The sequence below is a fragment of the Gossypium hirsutum genome, chromosome A12 (genome assembly GCF_007990345.1).
Source record: "Gossypium hirsutum isolate 1008001.06 chromosome A12, Gossypium_hirsutum_v2.1, whole genome shotgun sequence".
NCBI lineage: Eukaryota > Viridiplantae > Streptophyta > Magnoliopsida > Malvales > Malvaceae > Gossypium > Gossypium hirsutum.
In genome coordinates, this window is record NC_053435.1 from 80,425,835 (window position 1) to 80,447,803 (window position 21,969).

At 31.4% G+C, this 21,969-nt stretch overlaps 2 protein-coding genes and 1 long non-coding RNA gene across 3 annotated transcripts; 1 reads left to right on the forward strand and 2 right to left on the reverse strand.

The window, feature by feature from the left end:
* The first annotated feature begins 378 nt into the window (after positions 1 to 378).
* LOC107938597 (1-aminocyclopropane-1-carboxylate synthase) lies at positions 379 to 3,954 on the forward strand. Its single transcript, XM_016871820.2, has 4 exons — positions 379 to 646; positions 1,177 to 1,308; positions 1,406 to 1,566; positions 2,739 to 3,954. The coding sequence occupies exons 1-4, from the start codon at positions 476 to 478 to the stop codon at positions 3,727 to 3,729; spliced, it is 1,455 nt and encodes a 484-aa protein (XP_016727309.2). The 5' UTR covers positions 379 to 475; the 3' UTR covers positions 3,730 to 3,954.
* A 5,593-nt stretch (positions 3,955 to 9,547) lies between these two features.
* LOC107923816 (uncharacterized) lies at positions 9,548 to 10,763 on the reverse strand. Its single transcript, XR_001691654.2, has 2 exons — positions 10,456 to 10,763; positions 9,548 to 9,967 (listed from the first exon to the last, which is right to left on the reverse strand). It is a non-coding gene; the product is annotated as an uncharacterized lncRNA (long non-coding RNA).
* An 8,532-nt stretch (positions 10,764 to 19,295) lies between these two features.
* On the reverse strand, positions 19,296 to 19,949 carry LOC107919513 (S-antigen protein-like). The gene has a single exon (XM_016848965.1). The coding sequence runs from the start codon at positions 19,947 to 19,949 to the stop codon at positions 19,296 to 19,298; it is 654 nt and encodes a 217-aa protein (XP_016704454.1).
* Positions 19,950 to 21,969: the final 2,020 nt, after the last annotated feature.

The window sequence follows — 21,969 nt, forward strand, 5'->3', positions numbered from 1 at the left end:
GTCTATTTATAATTTATAAAATTTTAAATTAGTAATGATAAAAATACATTTTAACCTCCAAAAATTATAAATATATAAATTATTAAAATCATAAAAATTTATATTTAATTAAGAACCAAAATTTTGGTTAACCCCCTCCCTGAAAAATGGGTTTGCACATGCAGATATCACTACTCACACGCAAGCCACTACGAACCCAAAAGTTCCAAAAACACAAAGAATTGAAATTCTATGGTGTTCAGAGTTTTTGTCTGTCTTAATTCCTCGTGTCTAAATCAAACATTTGGAAAAAAAAGAAAGAAGAAGAAGACATTTTTGGTTGGCTTGCTTTATAAATAAGACCACAATTCTCTCATTGTCTGCAAATAAACATCTCACTATACCATCCCTTTAGTTATTACCACCTGCAACTGAAACTTTTTCAAGCTTTATAATAGTAGCACTGTAAAAGCAAAAGCAAAAGCAAGAAAGAAACATGGAGTTTAAGAGAAAGAACAAGACACAGCTCTTGTCTAAGATAGCCACTAACGACCGACATGGAGAGAATTCACCATATTTTGATGGGTGGAAAGCTTATGACAATAACTCTTTTCACCCTACTCAGAATCCCAATGGTGTCATTCAAATGGGCCTAGCAGAGAATAAGGTATGTATGTATGTATGCATGCATGTGTTTGTATGTAGGTAATCAGTAGGGTTGAATTTGGTTCGATATTCAATTTTTCTACGTTAATTTGGGTTTAAATTTATTGGACTTTATTTGACAAAAATGATTTTGTTTTATGATTTTTAACTTTATTTGATAAAATTTTAAAGTATTTTAATTTTTTAATTACATGAAAATAATCAATAACTCTTGCATAATTTTTTTTAAAAAATTCATGATTAGTTTTAGAAAACATAGGTTATTTTTGTTTTCGTTGAATTGACAAGCTTCAAACTTATATAAACGCAAAAAATATTTTTTTAAATATTAAATTTGATATCTTAGATTCTGTGATTTTTTATTTTATTTCTCATTTTATATAAAAATAAAATATTTTTATATTTTTATTATCGGAAATAAAATAAAAAATAAAATATTTTTTAAAAATGAAAAGAAAATAGAAAATAAAAAAATATTTTCCTAGCCCTAGTAGTTGGTTGATTAATTTCCATTTTTGTTTCGCTTTTCAGCTTTGCTTTGATTTGATAAAAAAGTGGATAATGGAAAACCCTGAAGCTTCCATATGCACTGCTGGAGGAGTTGATAAGTTCAAAGATGTTGCAATCTTTCAAGATTACCATGGCTTGAAAGAGTTTAGAGAGGTAATCAAATTTGAGTGAATGTTAGATACGAATATATATTTAAAAATTAAAATCTATGTTTATATCTGAATACGTGTAAAAAACGAGTTTATTTCAGGCTATAGCGAAGTTTATGGGAAGAGTAGGAGGAAACAAGGTTATATTTGATGCAAACCGTATAGTGATGAGTAGCGGAGCCACAGGAGCAAACGAGAAGATTATGTTTTGCTTAGCCGATCCAGGCGACACTTTCCTTGTACCTTCTCCTTATTATCCAGGGTACGTATCTTATAAATATTGAAAGATGATAAGGTTTGAACCCATGTCATTTAAGTATTTGACGGTAGTATATATAGAATATATTTTTAATCCTATTTATAAAGTTTTTTAATCCTACTATAGGTTTATAAAATATTATCCTTTTTCAATATATTATAAAGAAAATAATTTTGAAATATTTTAAAACTTAGATTTTCCAAAAAAAAAAGGTATAAAATTAAACCCAGCCCAAAGTGGAGTAGGCCACTTGGCCTATAAATGCCTCATATGAAACGTGTTCATTCACAAATAATTCTTCTTCTTTTGGATTAATTGTACTAAATATCCTAATCAATCATCCATAACTTCAATCCATTTATAGTCTCAAAACATTCTTATTGAGGTTTAAGTTAATAGTTAGGCTGATGAAAAGAGTCGTCAATACAATTTTAATATTTTAAAGACTTAATTTGAATATTTTAAAGTTTATGAATCAATTTAAAATTTCGGTAATAATTTTGATATGTTAGTGAAATTAAACTTTTTTATATTTTTTTCATTAATTGAAGGTAATTGGTGGTTCAACTTAAGGTGTTCATGGGTCTGACCAAGTCGAACTTAAGTATGATATTAATATACTTTAAGCTTGCTCAAATTCAGTCCGGCCCAAAATATGGATCTAAAATTTTGCTTGAACTTGCTCGTACTTATAAATGATTAATCCAAGCTTATTTTAGACCCACTCATATATTTTTAAATTTTTTTAAATATATATATTTATATTATTTTAATTTAATATTTAATAATATATTTTGTATTCATTAAAATTTTATATATAGGGATCTTTAATATTTTTTAATATTTACATTATAGTAGTATTATATATTACTATAGATTTAATTTTTATGTGTTATAAATTGATAATATAAAATATTACAAACTTAAAAATAGGTTTAACCGAGCTTGGGCATTGAATGTTCAAAGCTTGAGCCTAACCCATATTTTAAACAGATCTAAATTTTTGCTAAATGATTAAAAAATAATTAAAAATTAGCTTTAACTAAAATTTTTAAATTTTTTAAATTTTAAATTTTAAAATTTATAATGTTGGAACCAAAAACAAATAATCTCACCGATTGAATCACTCATTCGATTCTTATATCTGCTTTGCTCATTATTTGAAAACTGTGTAGATTTGCCCGAGACCTAAGATGGCGCACTGGGTTAGAAATAGTTCCAGTTGACTGCAAAAGCTCAAACAATTTTCGTATAACGAGAGCTGCCATGGAAGATGCCTATGAAAAAGCTCAAAAATGGAACCTCAATGTCAAAGGCATCATCATAGCGAACCCTTCGAACCCTTTAGGCACCACATTGGACATTGCAACGATGAGAAGCTTAGTCGCTTTTGTCAACGAAAAGAACATTCACCTCGTTTGCGACGAAATCTATGCTGCCACTGTCTTTGACTCCCCTCGATTCGTTAGCGTTGCCGAGGTTATACAAGATATGGATTGTTGCAACCGCGATCTCATTCACATTGTTTATAGCTTGTCCAAGGACATGGGGATCCCAGGTTTTCGGGTCGGGATAGTGTACTCATTCAATGACGATGTTATGCTTTGCGCTCGTAAGATGTCAAGTTTCGGATTGGTGTCGTCGCAAACACAGTATTTGCTTGCTTCAATGTTGTCCGACGATGGGTTCGTGGGGAACTTTTTAAGGGAAAGTTCTAAGAGGTTGGCCAAGAGGCACTATGTTTTCACCAAGGGGTTGGAACAAGTTGGGATTTCTTGCTTAACAAGTAATGCCGGTTTGTTTTTTTGGATGGACATGAGACCGCTCCTTAAAGAGCAATCTTTCGAGGGCGAAATTGAGTTGTGGCGTGTGATTCTTAATGAAGTGAAACTCAATGTTTCCCCGGGCTCATCTTTTCAATGTTTTGAGCCGGGTTGGTTTCGAGTTTGCTTCGCAAATATGGATGACGAGACTGTCGAAGTAGCCCTCAACAGGATTCGAGCATTTGTGCTCGATCGAGAGAACCAAGAATCGAATAGGTCAAAACTTTGTTGGCGGAAGAAACACCTTCGCCTCAGTTCCTCTTCCACTAGATTGTATGACGAGACCATAATGTCTCCATGCATGATTTCCCCTCACTCACCACTTGTTCGGGCGAAGACTTAACAAATACTTAAAATCAACTTAAATTCGAAACCCTAAATTTTATGATATTTCAACTTAACAGTGGATTTATTAAACCACTAGGTTACTAATTTTTTCTCTGTATATTTCTGCATTGAAAATTTTTGCCGAATGTAAGCATTAAGTTTGTGGGAGATGAAATATATATTGTTCTAGCATTGTAACAAGAGTTAATATTTAGTACATTAATGATATATATATTTTTTATTTTACAAGTAGCATTAACAAATTGTTATGTGTATCTTTATATATATCTATATATATATATATTTCTTTCTTAATATTTTATTTTAAAAATAACTACTGATATTATAAAAAATAATAAAATAATACCAACTTATTGTATAAGGACTAAAATTTGAATTTAAATATTATAAAAGGACTAAAATTATAATTTAACCTATATATTTCATAAACATATTCAAGTAATTACAACAAAAAATCAAACTAATCCAAAACAGGACGAATGTAAAATTAAACAAAATCAACTATGACATATGCCTATAACAAAACTCAGCGTACCCATCAACTCCCATCAACTTGAATACTCAAAAATCAAACAATGTCAAAGAATTGTTTACTTACAAAGTAGAAATGAGGTGGAATCCTGACCGAGACAAATAACTAGACAACAATCAATTATATGACATCATTTGATTGGCCATAACATTCCATTTCCATGCCATTAATATTGCCTAGGTGGTGCAAACATATATAATACAAAGGACAGTTGAGACAGACAAACAAACAAACATGGCATGGAACATGATGTGATCTCACATGTGCATCATGAATTATATATATATGCATGGCTTTGTATACATGGTATGCTAGATTTGTCACATCAGTGACTTCCCCCCATATGAAATTATGAAGCTTTCAAGTAATCCAGAAGCCATTTATTCCATGGCTTACTCAAGGGGTATGTATATATAGTATAGTCTTAGTCTACAAATGTGTTTCAAAATATCTAATCGAAAACATGCAGATATTGACATTGTAACATAAACTCGTGATTTTTTATAACATAAATTATTAATCAGCTCGTGATTTTTTATAACATAAATTATTAATTAAAATATTAGTACTCAATTTAAAAAGTTATAAAATAGTCTCTAAACTATTCGGAAGTTTTCATTTAAGTTATTGGACTATTAAAATTATTGTTTTACGACATTCTCTGTTCACACCACCTGCACCAATCAAAAGCTCTCATTCTCTTTCTGTTCTACAATTCAGTCTTTTTCATGAAACAACTTTGAACGTCACGAATTTGTAAACCAAAAATCCAAACAGTTTTCTTCTCTGATCTCTAACACTGGTTTTTAGATTAACTTGGATTTATGGCATGTTCTACTCATTAATGGGTACTAATCCATCATACCGGTCATTGAATCATCGCTTGGAGCTCGCTAGTCAGGCTTTAAAAAAAAAATTTAACAACCAGTGACTTAAATAAAAACATCCTAATAGGCCAGTGACCATTTTGTATTTTGAAGTTGAGTGACCAAAAATAAACTTATTAATAGTTTAGTGACCTTGAGTATAGTTTACCCTTTTTTAATCAGTGCCAAAATGTTTAATTATGATTTTAGTCTCTTTACTATATCAAAATTTGAGATCAATCCTTCTCATTTGGCATAATTTGATCCCTTTATTTTTATAATGTTGTTAGTAGCTTTAAGCTGATCACATCGCTAGTTACTATCATTAGAAAGGCAAAGCGGAACTTTTTACTTTTAATGGTATCTTTACTTCTAAAATGTTGATTTGATACCTAAATTTTAATTTCATCTATCAATGGGTTATCTCTCTCTAATAATGTTAAATTCTAACAACTTTTAAAGTTCAAGTATAATATTGATAGACAAAATTAAAGTTTAGGTAACAAAACCGATATTTTGAAAGTATAAATATCACAATATAAGATTTGATAAAGTATAAGGGCCAAATTTACAATTATCCTTTTTTATATAGCCTTGAGTTGTTGGCTAACATATAAGTTTGTTATTGGTTGAAAAACAAGGATTTTGTGTTAGAGAGGTATATATCAAATAAAAAAAATTCTTGTAAGGGCATTAAAAGACATGGAATTATAAAACTTTTGAAAAGAATAAGAGAGAAGGGTAAGCTATCTTGTTAGCCAGTTTCAATTAAATGGTAATGGAAAGATTAATAGTGCATTTTCATATTTTTTTTCTTTAGATGATTAAAATAGGAACGGCTCCTATTTAGAGTAACTAACGTGGAAATGCATAGTCAATATCCTGTTATCATTTAATGGTAGAACAACCAATTTAATTAATTTCTGTTTTGAATGACCAAAATAAAAATACCTATATTACCAAATAAGATGCTTTCTTTTCAACTTGTAAGTTTTAAATGTTTGATTGAATATTCAACAAAAAAAAAAGTAAAATGGAAGCCTAATATCGTACCATATGAGATGAAATATGATGCCCCCACCCAAAGAACAATATGTTTGCACCCAATTCAGCAGTTGTTTAACCCTTCAAGTTATATATATATATGATGCCAAATTATGTTCCATCTATTTCTATATATATGTCATCACCATAGTCCATAGCCTACCACAAACAAATCTTTAAATGTTTATATTGGTTTACAAAGGACGGTAAATTTTTGGCTTTCTTAGCTCAATCAACATTGAGTTGCGTAAGCTTTAAGCTTTGCCGTCCAAGGGTTCCTTCTCCATCTTGTTTACTTATCTTGTATTTTAGAATTAAGAGTATATAATATAATATAATATTCTATGTATATATACAAGCAAAATTAGATATTAAAAGCAAAATCAATATGATTTAAGCATGAAATAAAAAATTCTCGTAATAATTCCAGTTAAAAAATTCTACTTACTTAATTTTTACTGAAATAAGCATAATTTGAGCTCTTAAACTTGAAATAAGGTGATTCAAAATACGTTTTAAAGCTAAAAGATAAATCTTTCATTGGTCAAAAGACATCTTGAGCCAAAATTGCCTGGATCCCATTCCAAAACATGTTGCAAGTCAATTGATTTTTTAGACTTCAAAAATATCAGCTTTTGGTGAACTTAAAAATTTTAAGTAGGATCGAGATAAAATTATAAATTTTTAGAGGGGGCAAAGTTAAAAAGGATTTAATTGTATTATTAATTTTTAGGAGGGGCTAAAAATGAAAATTTTTCATTCAACTAAGAACTAAAAAACTTAAATAGAATGATTTAATGTTTGAAAAGAGCTAATCGAAAATTTTCTCATTTAACCAAAGGAGGCTCTTGCCTGCCTCTTTGGCTATGTCTTTGAAAGTATGTGTATGTACTACAACCCAATTGTTAATGTAAATTTATTTTAGCATGCAAATTAGACTATAATCCAAATTTGACTAGTTAGTTTCCATGTATAGTTCCTAGGTACTAGTATAAATACTTAGCACTTGTACACCAATAAATATATATTAAAATAATTATTCCTCTTTCTTTTCACAAGTTTCATAACATGGTATCAAGAGCTTAAGTTCCCCCTCTATTTTTTCTTTGCTCTTTTGGTCCTGTTTTGTGCATCATAGCCCCTGCTTCTTCCTCTTTTTCAATCCGTTGACCAAACTACTCCCACTATTTTCCATTGTTCTACTCCTATTTATTCACTCTTTTTCTATCTGATTTATCTTTATCATGGAGAAAATAGAGATTTCCCGCCCCATTTATGCTACCTGGATGGGACAAATAACAATTTTTGGGCTTCCGGGATGTATAACTTCCTTATTGACCAAAAATTGTGGTGCATTGTTACTGGTGATAATATTCAACCTATTCATGAGACAGATGAGACTATTATTGAGTATAAAGACCGTTTGTTGGATTGAGACAGTAAGAATTATCAGATTATCACTTGGTTTTGTAATACTTCTATTCCTGACATTTATGCGGAGTTTGATGAGTTTGAAACAACAAAAGAGATATGGGATTTTCTTGTTGCTCGATATTGAACCACCGATCTTGCTCACTGCTTTCAACTATGGAGTACCTTGCACAATCTCAAGCAAAAGTCTAGTCTATTTGTGAACGCCTTTTCTAGCCAAAGTGAAGCCGATCTGGACTCAATTGTCCCAAGCTAAGGTCAATGAAGATTATCTTCGCCTTATCTAGGTCCTCATGACACTTCGCCCTGAATATGAGCCAATTCGAGCCTCTTTGCTACTTCAGAGTCCTCTTTCGTCCTTGACAATACTGTTAAAAAACTTATTTTTGAGGAGACCCGTCTAGGCTGGTCCAAGCATCTTCCTCCGATGTTACTCTTACTACTAGACTATTGTCTCAGAAGTCTACCTCTAACAATGTTTTCTATAAAAAAAATGTCATCAGAATGGTCATCAATTCTCCTCCTACCCTAAGGTGGAATGTCATTATTGTGACAAACACGATTACTTATTAGGCATAGCGTATGTAATTTAGTGTATACATTTACCTCAATGATAGTATGTATTAGTTGAAAGGTAAATTGTTTTTGCAAACCAGATTAACATATAATGGTTATTGGAGGTAGGTTAATCATTGAATTTGTATGAGCGTACTAAGTATTCCTAATACTTACTTCCGCATTACTTTTACCTTGTAGATACTAACCGAGTATATTGAATCAACAAGAAGTTCACACTATCCGCCAACATTGTGGTAGACCTTTGATTTTGTTTAGTTTGTCTAAGTGGCATGTATATAGAGGGTTTGTTATTTTATAATCAGTCATGTTAGAGTTTGAAGGGTTATCCTTGTGCTTTTTTTATGTATGTAATTAAAATGGATACAAGTTTTGTTTATGATATACATTGGTAATGTAACAGTCCGGTTTTAACCTTAGTCGGAATAGTGGTTTTGGGACCACCTATCCGAGTCAGAAAAATATTTAAATATTATTTTTCCTGCCTATTTTAAGTGAATTTACATGTATAAAAGTCTAGTGTGAAAATTTAACTATTTGTGTGCTTAATTTGCAAAAAGGACCTAACTGCGTAAAATGTAAAAGTTGTGTGCTAGATGTTAAAAGTGCCTATTTGACTTGGCTTATTAAATGAGAGGTCCTTATGTTGTTATTTAACCATTGGAAGTTTTAATGGACATTAATAACCATCCATTATGTGATTTTATAATGGTTTAACAAATGTTATAATGGTAAAATGATTAATAAGTTAATTTATGTTATAGTAAAACATGAAAATAGGCATTATATGTTTGTTGGTGCCGAAAATTAAAGAATAAAAGGAAAGAAAAAGATTTCTAGGGTTCAGCTAGTTTAAAGCTTAATTGAGGTATGTTTTTGTTTCGGTTTTTGATAATTTCTACGTTTTTGTGACTGTTGTTAAGTGTTCTAGCTAGCCCATGCTTAAATTGGAGAAATTGATGATTATTTTGAAATGTGACATTGATGAAAATATGAGCTTTTTGATATTAGTTGATGAATTATGAAAGCTTGATGTTGGGTTTACATGTTTTGTCTTTGAATTTTTGATGGAATTGAGTATTATGGGCTAAATTATAAAAATGTTATTTTGAGGGACTAAAATGTGACATAAATGAAATGTATGGATTATTATGAGTGCTAGTAGAATTCAGCCAAGTATGTGTATATTAAAATTCTGTGTATTTTGTGATTTTGTGAATTATGGACTAAAGTGTTGAAATGTGAAAATGTGAGGGCTATTTTGCAAAGTACCCTAATTGTGTGTATATGGATTATTTTGAATGATTTGGTGAATAAAAGGATTAATTTTGAATACATATAGATTAAGAAAAGAGGAATCCGGATTTAGACCGAGGGAAGTTGAAGATTATAGAATAAACGTTCGAGTCAACAATTTCGAGTACAAGGTAAGTTCGTACGTAGAACATGATATTATAAGTACATGTGGTTGTTTTGATTATGCATAGTGTAATGACCCATTTCGTCCTGGCCCATAAATAACCAAAAAACCAAAATATAAAAAAATAGTAAAAATAAAATAAGGTCCAATGTTCATTTAAATTTAATAGCCCAAATCCCTAACAAAACCCAGCCCAATTACTAAATAAACCAAATCCCAGCCTACTCCACTCCTAAAACAACCCAGATGGCCCAAACTTCGGCACCAGGAGCTGAAACCGTAGGACCAAGTTGCGTCGCAGCCTCGTATGGAATCGGTTTCCACGCGCGCCATTGCTCCTCCACACGCGCCACACCATACACACCTGTAAAATAGAATAGCAGCAGCGCAGATTGACAGCAAATAACAGGAGGATAACAAAATAACGGCAACAAAAATAGAGCAGAAAAGGAAATTTGTAAATTTTATATTTTATATTTTATTTTGGCTATAAAAAGGCCGATTGTAATCCAATGGAGGGGACTTTTCTTTTTTTTTTCACATTTACACATACTGAATATCAGAGAAAGCAATCAAAAATTATCAAGAGGTGATTTCGAATTCTGTTTCTTTTCCTTAAGTTTTTTCCCCTCTTTTGATTTGCCTGGAATTTTCAAAATGAAAATAAAAAGAGTTTACCTAAATCGGCGCTGAGGAGAGCCGAATATTTCAGGAGTGTGGAGGTTTGGGCGAAGGTTGAATGGTGTTGAAATTTTATTTTATTGTTCAAATGTCGCTTCGTTTTATTAAAGATAACATAAGATTTGAGGTTTTTTAAGTATAAAGAAGAAAAAGAGGGGGGAATGCACTTACAAAACCTCCATAGGTGTAGTCAAGGCTCCTTCGTTGGTAAGATTGGACCATTGTTTGCGCATCGTCGACCACCAGACCTGGTGGTGGTTCGGCGGCTGCATGCGAAACCCTAGCAGAGTGTGTAAATGATTTTGAGGTTTTTTTAAATCAAAAGGATTTGTTGTATTTAAAGAGAAAAATAAATGAGAATGAAGATGATTTGATACGGTGCCGTGTAAGTGGGGGTGAAGCTTCGCGCGCAAACCAGTCCATAGGCTGGATCTGCTCCTTGGCGCTTCGAATGGTTAATTTCGAGGCTGGTCCTTCGTTTTCGCACAGGCCTTTTAATTGATCCTTATTCACATGTTATTTTGTTTCAAATTTTTCCTAAAATCTGCGTGTCTTTGCGATTTAATTCGCGCATAAACGCAGCGTTGTGAAATTTGGTATATTTTCAGTTTTGATCCTCAATCATTTGTGTGCATTCTATTTCGATCCTCAGCTCAGTTTTAATAATTTGTTTTATTTATAAATTATCCTCTCGATTTTGTTTTTATTTCAATTAAGTTTAGCTTATGTTTTATATTCTTTAGGATTTATTTATTTATTTATTTATGTATTTGTTTTTTTTTAAAAACCTATTATTTTAATATGTTATTTTGGAACTATTTTTTAATTTCATTTTGTTTTAGTTTTTTTAATTTTCTTTTATATATTGTTGAATTGTTTATTATATAATCTATTATTTTAAAAATTGCTCTATGTAATTTTATGTTTAAAAGATTTATATAATATTTATCGTCATACATTGATATTTATATATACATATACATAATTTATATTGAATTATTGATTTAAATCCTCTTTCGAATATGATCATATAATTTTTTTTAAATTTTATTTATATATATTATTTATTTCTTTTAAATCTAATTTTGGTATTATATATTTTGTTTGTTTCAAATATTTTCTTATATTATTATCCTTTTATATATGCATTGTTTATATTAATATTTTTACTTCATGTATATTAATCATTGTGGATGAATAAATCTTGTTTCAAATTATTTTGTACAATCATCAATTTCATATTACATAGTTAGTACTTCATATACATTCTTTTATATATTTTTTACGGTTATATTTATCTTAAAACTTTCTAACATGTACACCATTGTTTAAAACTTTATATTGACATCCATTACTACATTTATGAATAAAATTTATATTATATCTTATCGATAAATTTTGGGTTTAAATCGTTTTGTATAGCATTCTTTTCAAAGTTCTTCTTATAATACTTATTTTGATTCATTTATATGTTAAATTTTATGTATTATTTATTCTATATTTTTATTTATTTGATGATCTATTTAATTTCAAATTTTTGTGTGTATATACATATCCCTAGTTTTTATGTAAAATATTTCAAATTCTAGCATATGCTATTTGTTCATCAATTCATCACTTTCTTAAAATTGTTTTGTATCATATTGATTTCTTGTTTCTATTTTGTTTTGTACATTTGGTATTGATTGTTTTATATTATTCCATATATTATTGTTGCATGTTATTTATTCGTTTTTTTGTATTATCATAACAATTGTTCTTCGTTCATGTTTGGAAATTTGGTTATATTTTTCTTGAATTAGTTTTCTGTAATTGTTTGTTTTGTTAGTTGGTTAAATAGAGTTATATTGTCTTCATGTACCAAGTTTGGTACTTTAGTTGTATATATTATCCCATGTTTATTATTTCTCTTGTTGTTTACAAATGTTGCTTTGTAATTTCCAACTTTTTAAAATTAATTATTCCATTTTATTTCAAGTCAAATAAATGTGTTTTGAGCTAGTCTACAATTGTTTATTTAAAAATTCTAAACTAAGGCAATGTTCAATGTTTAGAAATTCGGGAAATCGTGCCCTACCGTGCTGAGTTTCAATTTTCCGTTGGACTAAATAATTGAACATCCTTTTTTAATTTTCAACATATGATATTTTGGAAGTCAAAAATTAATCGAGGTTTCGAAGGTATACAGTATCGTGTTCTATCGTGCAGGATGTGATGCTGTATTCCTTTGAAACGAGAGAATTTTGACGACTAACTTGAGCCACTCAAATATTTTAAAAAGAACGATATTTTAATTTATTTTTTTAAATCTTAGACATAAGGACAATACTTAATCAATTTGGTACCAATTTTGGGCGTAGTGAGGGTGCTAATCCTTCCTCATACGTAACTAGCTCCCGAACCCGTTTTTTTTAAATTTACATAGACCAAAGTTATTTTAAATGGAATAAAATGTTTTATTAGGTGATCCAATCACACCTAAACAAAAATATTGGTGGCAACCCCACACTTTGTTTTAAAAGTCGATCCTCGTTTTTTTCTCAAAATAAAAAATGGTTTCGACACATAGATGTATAAATAATTGAGCTGAATGTATATGAACATGAATCGAAAGTATTTGGCACTAAGTGTGCGATTTAAACTAGCTTCGGCTACTTGAGGCACTAAGTCTGCGATACCGACTTAGCTTCGGTCAGTTGAGATGGCACTAAGTGTGCGGAATCGTTCTAGCTTCAACTAATCCTAAGCACTAAGTGTACAGATGTTTAAAGTACAAATAATTGACAGAAAGTCTTATAATATTCAACGAGAGGTAAGTATGAAAGTGAATAAGTACGGAAAGCTTCAGGTATGTACGATGCCTAAGTGGTAGATGGTATTGTATATTAAGTTCACAGAATTGATATGGTCATATAGATTGAAAATGCGTAAATACTTATATGTTGATGTTTTATGTTTTATATATTATTGATGATTTTAGTACAAGCTTACTAAGCTTTTAAAAGCCTACTTGGTGTGTGTTTACATTTTTTTTTTAGATATTGTAGCTACTGCAAGCTCGAGGATCATCCAGGATCGTCATCACACTATCGAATCTCATTTTGGTACTTTTGAAAATGCATATCTTTTTGAAGTATAGGCTAGTAGTGTGAGAAGTATGTTTTGTGATGTATATGCTTAGCCATGTGACTTGGCTAATTTGTGATTGAACTCATGGTTGATAAAGGTTCATAGTATGTGATGATAATTTGAAATTGTTGCATGTTTTAGTTGGTAAGTCTTGGTAAGATTAACTTGAGATTGAATGATGTATGGAAGAAAATGTTTTGGCATGATATTTCCTTATGTTTAGTATGAATTGGTAAGATTTATGGGTATGAATTTTAGTGACTATTATATGATTTGAAAAGGGTTATGTTTTGGTGCTGAATTTGGCTGAAATGGTGTTATAAATATGCTTGTTTTCTTTGCTTGTAGGTTGACCCTATTGGGGTGGCAAATTGGCTATTCAAATGGCCTATTTTTGTCCACACGGGTAGAGACACGGGTGTGTGTCTTAGCCGTATGCGACACACGGTCATGTTGCACGGTCGTGTGTCCCTTGGGGTACCCTTCATTTGTAAGTCAGGTTAGCACACGGGCTAGACACACAGGTGTGTAGTCTGGCCGTGTGACTTTTATTGGTATGATGACGTCACAAATAGAATACCCCCTATTTTTGGCACAACCTAGCACACAGCCTAGACACGGGCATGTGCATTGCACACGAGCTGAACACACGGGCGTGTGGTTCGGCCGTGTGAACAAGTCAGTAGCTAAGCCCTATTTTGCCACGGCTTTGACACACGGGTGTGTCTAGATCGTGTGAGGCACATGGCCTGTTCACACGGGCGTGTGACCTTTTAAAAGTTGAAAATTTTTATAAGTTTTGAAACTTTCATATGTTATCTATTTGGTCCTGAATGCATGTTTAAGCATTGTATACTTAATTTTATGTGAATATTGAATGTGAATGAATGACTTTTATTAGTAATGAGATGATATTTGATATATGGTGGTTCTGATTTGAGTTATAAGTCCGGTAATGCCTCTTAACCTATTCCGGCAATGGTTTCGAGTTAAGGGTGTTATAGGTAGTTTTTGCAGTACTTATTGCATTGTAGAGGTATCCGTGGAACAATCCGTCATTTTAATAGTTTTCCATACTTCGAGCAAAAGTTGTGTCCACAGAAAACTCCGCAGTTTAGCAATCTAAAATTCTATGCATAATTGATCGATCCACAATTTTTCTAGTCCGCGGCATGGTCTGCCATGCATGTTTAAATTTTGTAAAATTTTTATTTGAGTTTTACATGGTAACCTCCTATAACTTAGGTCTAACAACCAGACTGGGCAAGGGGTGTGACAGAGGGCCTAGCTAGAAATTATCCAAATAGCCAAAATGATTATTTAGCCATTATTTAACATGAAGTTGTGAATGATCATGGTTGATTCCACTTAGTTTAATTATATGTATATTAAGGCTTTATTTAACTAATTAAATATAATTAATTAAGCAAAACTAATGCTAATCTAAGTATATATGTTAAGTTGAGTGGAAGATTGTTGTCTTCTCTCTTTGTTCAACTGTCCAAAACATTGAAACGAAAAGAAAAACTCCAAACATCCTTAGTAACTTTTGGCCATTAATCAACCAAGGTACATAAGCTAGTTTTCTTTAATTTTTATAGATTCTTGATCATGGGAGCTTGAATTAGCTAACCCATATATCAATTTTTTCAATTAGTTGACATTTAACTAGTTTCTATGATAGAGAAGCTAATGATTTTGAGCTTAAATGGAAGAAATTGATAATCGATAAGCTTAGATTATGATAAGGGCTAAATTAGAAACTAAATTTAATTTGTTAAATAACTTTGTAACATGAGGGGCTAAATTGAATAAATTATTCTATAGATGGAAGGCATAATATCAAAATAGCCCCTAATGTTTGGCTATTTGGTCACTTTGGCCCTTAACATTTTTTTTGGATCATTTTCACACCTAACGTTTTTTTTTTGTCAAATTGATCTATTTTTAACGGAGTTGCCGACGTGGCCGTTAGGTGACAAATGATACTGATTTGGAAAAAATTTACTCCACCTAGGCGCCAAATGTATGTAAATGCTGACGTGACATCATTTTTTTCTTATATGCCACGCCATCAAAATTGAATTTAAAATAAATAAAAAAAACAATAAAAATCCCTAAACACATACGGACACAATTAAATCAATATAAGAGCTCCTAAATGAAGAACCCTAAATCTCATATCTTCTCTTTCTCCACTAAAATTTTGCAAAAATCGAAGCTTGAAATTTAATGGGTTGGTAAAAGAATCGAAAATATTGTCTGAAAAAAGTAGTTGGAAGCTATAAATGGAGAAGTTTCCTTATTCGAAGTTGGTTTCTTCATCACAAGGGGAGTTCATTTATGATGGAGAGAAAATAACATATTTCTATAACAAGTTAGCTCCGAAAGAGACTTTGTGGAGCGATTTAAACCCATGTAGAAGGTATTATGGTTGTTCAAATTTTCTAGTAAGCATATATCTAGCCAATTTCTTTTAGGGTTCATAAAAAATTAGAGATTTTTTTAGTTTGTTTGATTTTTCTATCGGTTAGACTAAATTGGTACTACAATTTGTCATAGCATTAGATTTTTGAGTGAGTTGTAGGTTGGTGGATGCAGATTTTTTAAGTGGTATGATGATAAACTGTGTAACAGGGCAAATGAAGTAATACATGAAATACGTGATAGTGAAAGGAAACTTGCAAAAGAGAATACGAGACTTAAGAAGCATATTATGAAGTGTGAAAGTGTTGAGATGTTTGAGAGTGGTAGTAGAAGCAGTAATGTTGAGATGTCTGAGAGTGGCAATATGCAAAATGTGGACAAGAACAATCAAACAAAAGAGGTCAATCATGATGTTGTGGATCTCATTGAATTAAACATAAAGATTAAGAGCTTGAAGCAAAAATGCAAATCACTCAAAAAAGAGTAAGAGTTTTATAAAAAAATATTTATTTGCAGTGTATTATTTATCTTATGTTTCACATTATTTAGGAATGTTATAATTTGAAAAGCATGGTGTCATGTTCTTATGTTTTGTACATTTAGTACCTTCAAACTTTGTTGTTGACATAAATTGTCACATTTGAATTGGTGTTTGTAGCTAATTTGAGGGAAGTATAATGAAAGGTCTATGAGCAAAATGAATAAAAGAATGTTCGTTTAAAAAAGAAGTTACATGTACTAAAACGTTGGATATTTGACTTTTATGTCATATTCAAAATAGTAACTAACAAAATGACCTTAGACCCACATAGTTGCCAATAGCAGTAATGGTATGCCACATCAAATTGTTACATATACCATCATTGTTATACCAACTTCAAGCAAGTCCTAGAAGCCTAAAATACAAAAAATATCTTAAGCAACTATCACATGTAATGACAAACAAAAAATATATTAAGCAACTATTTCAACAAACAAACAAAATGTTTAGTCAAAATAACATCTCAATTCATTTCTTCATTTTCTTTACTGCAGTTGATTCTTGGGTGCTGATAGGTTCTTGATATACTATCCTTTTTTGGCTTCTAGTTCTTGTACTCGTACCAAATTGAGGGAAAAATCACAACCCCAAATTAGATTTAAATATTTTGAAACCTGTCAGTAAAAAAGTGTTTACAATATACATGTGATCCAGTTGTATTAGGTTGAATTCATGGTCTTCTATTGTTCTTTTTTTGGCTTCTAGTTCTTGTACTTGTGCCAGACTGAGACAATAAAAAATCATAACCCCAAATTAGATTTAAATATTTTGGAACTTGACAATGAAAAAGTGTTTATATATACCTGTTATCCAGTTGTGTTAGGTTGAAGGCATGATCTTCTGTTGTGACCCTCACCACCACATTTCCTACATCTCATAATTAGACTAGCCCTACTGAGTTGTCCAGGCTTCACTTTTTTTAGTTCATTTTTTACCTTCCTTTTATTCTTCTTTTGCCTACCAGGCATTTTTTTCTCAACTGGTAGAAGCACGAGCTCAATACCAGATTTTCTCTACTCATGTAACCTATTTATGGGTTGTAAAACATATGCATATGCTTTCAAATATGTCTCTTTCTAGTAGTACCTATATAAGTAGCCATTAGGATCTTGTTCAAGATGCCATATAGCAGAAAAGGCATGGGGACAAGGGTTCCCAGATAATTGCCAACTTCAACAACAACTGGTTTTATCCTTTACATTTACTATGTATTGTTTTCTGCCTTTCTTAACTTCACACCTATTTTCCCCATTCCAGATTATCTTCCAATCAACACCTTCCTTCTTGATGTCATCAAATTTCTTTTTTATTAGTAGATCATAATTGTATTTCCATGAACTGCGTTGCTTCCTCTTATCCACTATTCTGGTCATCATTTTAACTATAATTTCCTCCAACATGGTTATTATGCTCTTGAATTTAGACTCCACCATGCTAGAGTTAAATGCTACATAGAGGTTATTGTCAACAATATCTGACACTGAGTGCAACCACTGGAAGGCTTTGGTCCAAGCTTTCGAATTCTTAGAGAACAACTCCTTTGCAAAACCTTCATTAATCTTATACAATTCTTCTTTTTTTTGTTTCCACTTCTTCTTTGTTGTGGACTTCACAATTTTCCAAAAAGTAAATTCGAATGCCTTTGCTTTCTTCCTATCAGACCAGTTTGATAAGATAGCCTAGCATAATTTCTATGTTCTACTCAAGGCAGAATGTCATTAATGGTTATCTCAAAACCCTGCAAATTAATTTACAAAACATAAGTAAAATATCAGTAATAAATTAGTGAAAAATAAATAGCATTATTTACCTTTTGTTGGTCACTGATGATGGTATACCCAAAGCCATTTTCCATTCCTAAGTCTGTTGTCAAAAGACTAAGAAACCATGACCAAGAATCAATGCATTCCCCCTCAACAATAGCCCAGGAAAATAGGTACATTTGATTGTTTCTATTTCCCCAATAGTAGACAACATCTCACCCTTAAATGGACTTTTTATAAAGCAGCCATCAAAACCTAGAATAGGTATGCACCATTTTTTCCAACCTCTTTTCAGTGCTTCAAAACAAACATAAAACTTCTTGAAATATGGTGGAGATTCAGATGTGACTCTATTCATTGTCATCTTTATAGTACTTCTAGGATTCTTTAGTCTCAACTCATTAGCATAATCCCACAGCATAACAAATTCCACTACAAAGTTTCCTGCAACTTATCCTTCACCATTTTCTTGGCCCTTCTGCACCTTGTCATATTAACATTTATATGAATTTCTGAAGCTACCCTTCTTTGCATCTTCCTTAGCTTCATTTTTGGGTGGTCCTTAATAGTAGCTTCAAAATTATTTACAATTACTTTTACATTAGCTATTTTGTTTCTAAAACTAACACAACAATTGTGCTCATCATGAAAACTTTTCACTTGCATGCATCTGGACATGTTACTGTAACTTGCAAATATTCTCCATTTACACTTGTTTGATGCAATGCATTTAACTCTAACCCTATTTAGTTCATTCTTAATTATCTTAAGTTCCCTTCTACAACATATTGAGTACTTACGAATTGCATATTTGAATTGCTCACTATTTTTAAAAATCATTCTAGTACAGAAGTACAAACTTCTGCGTTTGGATTGTATGCGGAGAACCTACTTCTTCTTCTACAAGCATCAGTATTGTCATCATCATCTGACCCAAGTATGCTCCCATAAACATCACTATCAAAATATTCAGTCTCATTTCCTTCTTCTTCGCTATCAGCTCTATCATTTAGTCATTCACCCTTGACTTCTTCAAGGACCTCATCCTCAAACTGCTCTCTAGAGCTTTCACTTTCTGTCTCATCAAGTATTGTTTCCTTAGCTTTCCCATTGGTTTCCCCCTCCACTTCCCTCACCTTTTGCCTAGCTTCTTAAAACTCTTCATCATCATCACCATTTGAAAAGTACATCACATTTATCAAATAAACATTCTCATATTTTGAATCACTATCACTTTCATCCTCAACCCCCTCCTCACCAGCTTCTTCAACACCACTATTTAAACCTCCATCACTTTCTTCTAACCTTTCAATAGATACATCTAAACAATCTAAACCTTCAACACCCTCACCACCTTCACCACCCTTACCACCTTCATTGCCAGTAATATCAACACCCTCCCCACCTAAACCTTCAACACCCTCACCACCTTTACTGCCAGCAACATCAGCACCCTCTCTATTTAAACCTTCAACACCCTTACCACCTTCACCACCCTTAACCTCACCACCCTCACCACCTTTACTGCTAACAACCTCAACACCTTTCCCACCTAAACCTTCACCACCTTCACTGCTAGCAACCTCAACACCCTCTCCATTTAAACCTTTAACACCCTTCCCATTTAAACCTTCAACACCCTTACCACCTTTATTGCCAGCAACCTCAACACTTTCATTACCATCACCAGTACCTGCCACAGTTGCTACAAGTAATATTAAATCATCATCAGAAAAAATAGTAGTGCCAATCTCATGTTCTACATACAAGTTTATTTCATTATGCTTAACATAGTAGTTCAACATGTTTATAGTACTACTGTCATTCCACACAGCCCTAAGGTTATCCTATAAAGTCCTACTACTAGGTACATTAAAACAAATTAGTTGTATTGTATTAAACCCTAACCTTTTGTTTAACTATTTTACACAACTCAAAATACGATATCGTATCTCGATCCTCTTTCAGCCTCATCATCTCACCACCTGAACACTTAACATGGGGATCATGTACAAATTTACCTACAACATACAAGTTCATATAGTATTCCTCTTCTATAGGCATTTGCAGTTTAAACAATAAAAAAACATATTACAAAAGTTAGAAAATAGTAAGATTTCATACTAACAGACAAACAAAGTGCAACAAAAAAAGGTATAGTTAAACAAAATATTAAATATTATAAACAATAAATGAATAAAGTTAAATGATTTAATAATTATATAATCAAATCTGATAAAGTTTATATACATATAATAACATAACGACAACCAAAGATGGAGGGACCACTTCAATAAGTTCACTTACTAAATTATGCCTAGAACTATTGCACCAACCAACCAACATCATAACCCCCACCTAAAATCTGCGCACTGAACCAAAAAGTAAATGAAACATGAGAATTTGTCAAATGAAACAATTAGAAAGTCCTCTTCTTTGGGTTTTGGGTTTATTGAGGGATTTTGATTTCGTTAGTAGCCAAAAACTAAAATACACAAAATTCTTCTTTTAATTAGTAGCAAAACCCTAAATCAATGTCTCAAAAATAAAAAATAATAAACTAAAATCCCCAAAATCGAAATACTTTAAACAAAAATCCCCAAAATCAGAACCCCTAACCTAAAATCCTCAAATTCAATAACTTAAACCAAAATCCCCAAATTCAAAAGCCCTAAACATAAATCGAAATAACATACATAATGTTTCCAAAGTGAAAACTTTTAAAAACATACCCTCAATCTATCATCCAAAATCAAATTTGATTCTGTAACAGCCTTTGGGTAATCTTCTTTCGCACAATTTTCTTACTTTCTCAAGTTAGGGTTCATTGTCTACTCTCTCCCTTTCTCTTTTTTATTAGTTGATTCAAGAGTTTTTTTGTTTCTAGGATCGATTGAGCTTTTCTTTTTTTTTTTTAATATCTGATTCTCTTTTCTGAATTATTTTTAATTTTAATTAGGTGTCAAATACTTTGGAGCTTAGGTGGAGTAGTTTTTTTCCAAACCAGTATCGTTAGTCACCTAACGGCCATGTCAGCATCTTCGTTAGAAACAGGCCAATTTGACCAAAAAAAAATAGGTGTGAAAGTGATCCAAAAAAGGTTAAAGGTCAAAGTGGGCAAATAGCCAAACGTTAGGGGCTATTTTTTATATTATGCCTAGATAGAATGTATAAGGTCCCAATGAAAGAATGTGAAGTCTGATTTTGATCTGATGTTAGATATTGAAAAATACAAGTATCTCGGATATAAATACTAAATTAAATAAAATGAAAAATATGTTGGTTATGTATTTTAATGTCATTTGGATGTAATATGATATTATTCTTGTTATTGAATTATCGAACGTAGCTAAAGATGATGGCTGGTCGTTACAAGAAAAGGGAAAGACGAGAGTCGGAGAAAAGTAACAACTTCAGTTTGTACTTTTATGATTCAAGTTTAATATATATGTATATATATACATGATCATTGCATATTGGTTATTGAGGTAATATTATTATTTTTCTTATGAATCGAATTATGTTTATTAAATGCCAAGAATTGAATTGTTTTGAGTATCGTAGAAACAAGTATGATATGATTTTGCTAAATGATGTGTAATATACAATATGAATTGATGATGAAATGGTATGTGATCATGATATATGTAAATCAGTTTATAATACATAATTAAAATATTAATTATCCTATTAGTTGTTCGGGCAAAGTCGGATATAATTGGCACGTCATAGGCTCAAGTATAATAATTATAAGCCATCATTTTCGGGTAACCGGGGGTGATAGAATGTACATATTCTGGTAGTCATTGTTTTCGAACAAACCGG

Coding starts and splice junctions, on each gene's coding strand:
- LOC107938597 (XM_016871820.2), top strand. CDS start 476: ATGGAGTTTAAGAGAAAGAACAAGACACAGCTCTTGTCTAAGATAGCC. Junction 1,309..1,405: donor GCTTGAAAGAGTTTAGAGAG/GTAATCAAATTT, acceptor AGTTTATTTCAG/GCTATAGCGAAGTTTATGGG. Junction 1,567..2,738: donor CCTTCTCCTTATTATCCAGG/GTACGTATCTTA, acceptor AAAACTGTGTAG/ATTTGCCCGAGACCTAAGAT.
- LOC107919513 (XM_016848965.1), bottom strand. CDS start 19,949: ATGTTGAACTACTATGTTAAGCATAATGAAATAAACTTGTATGTAGAA.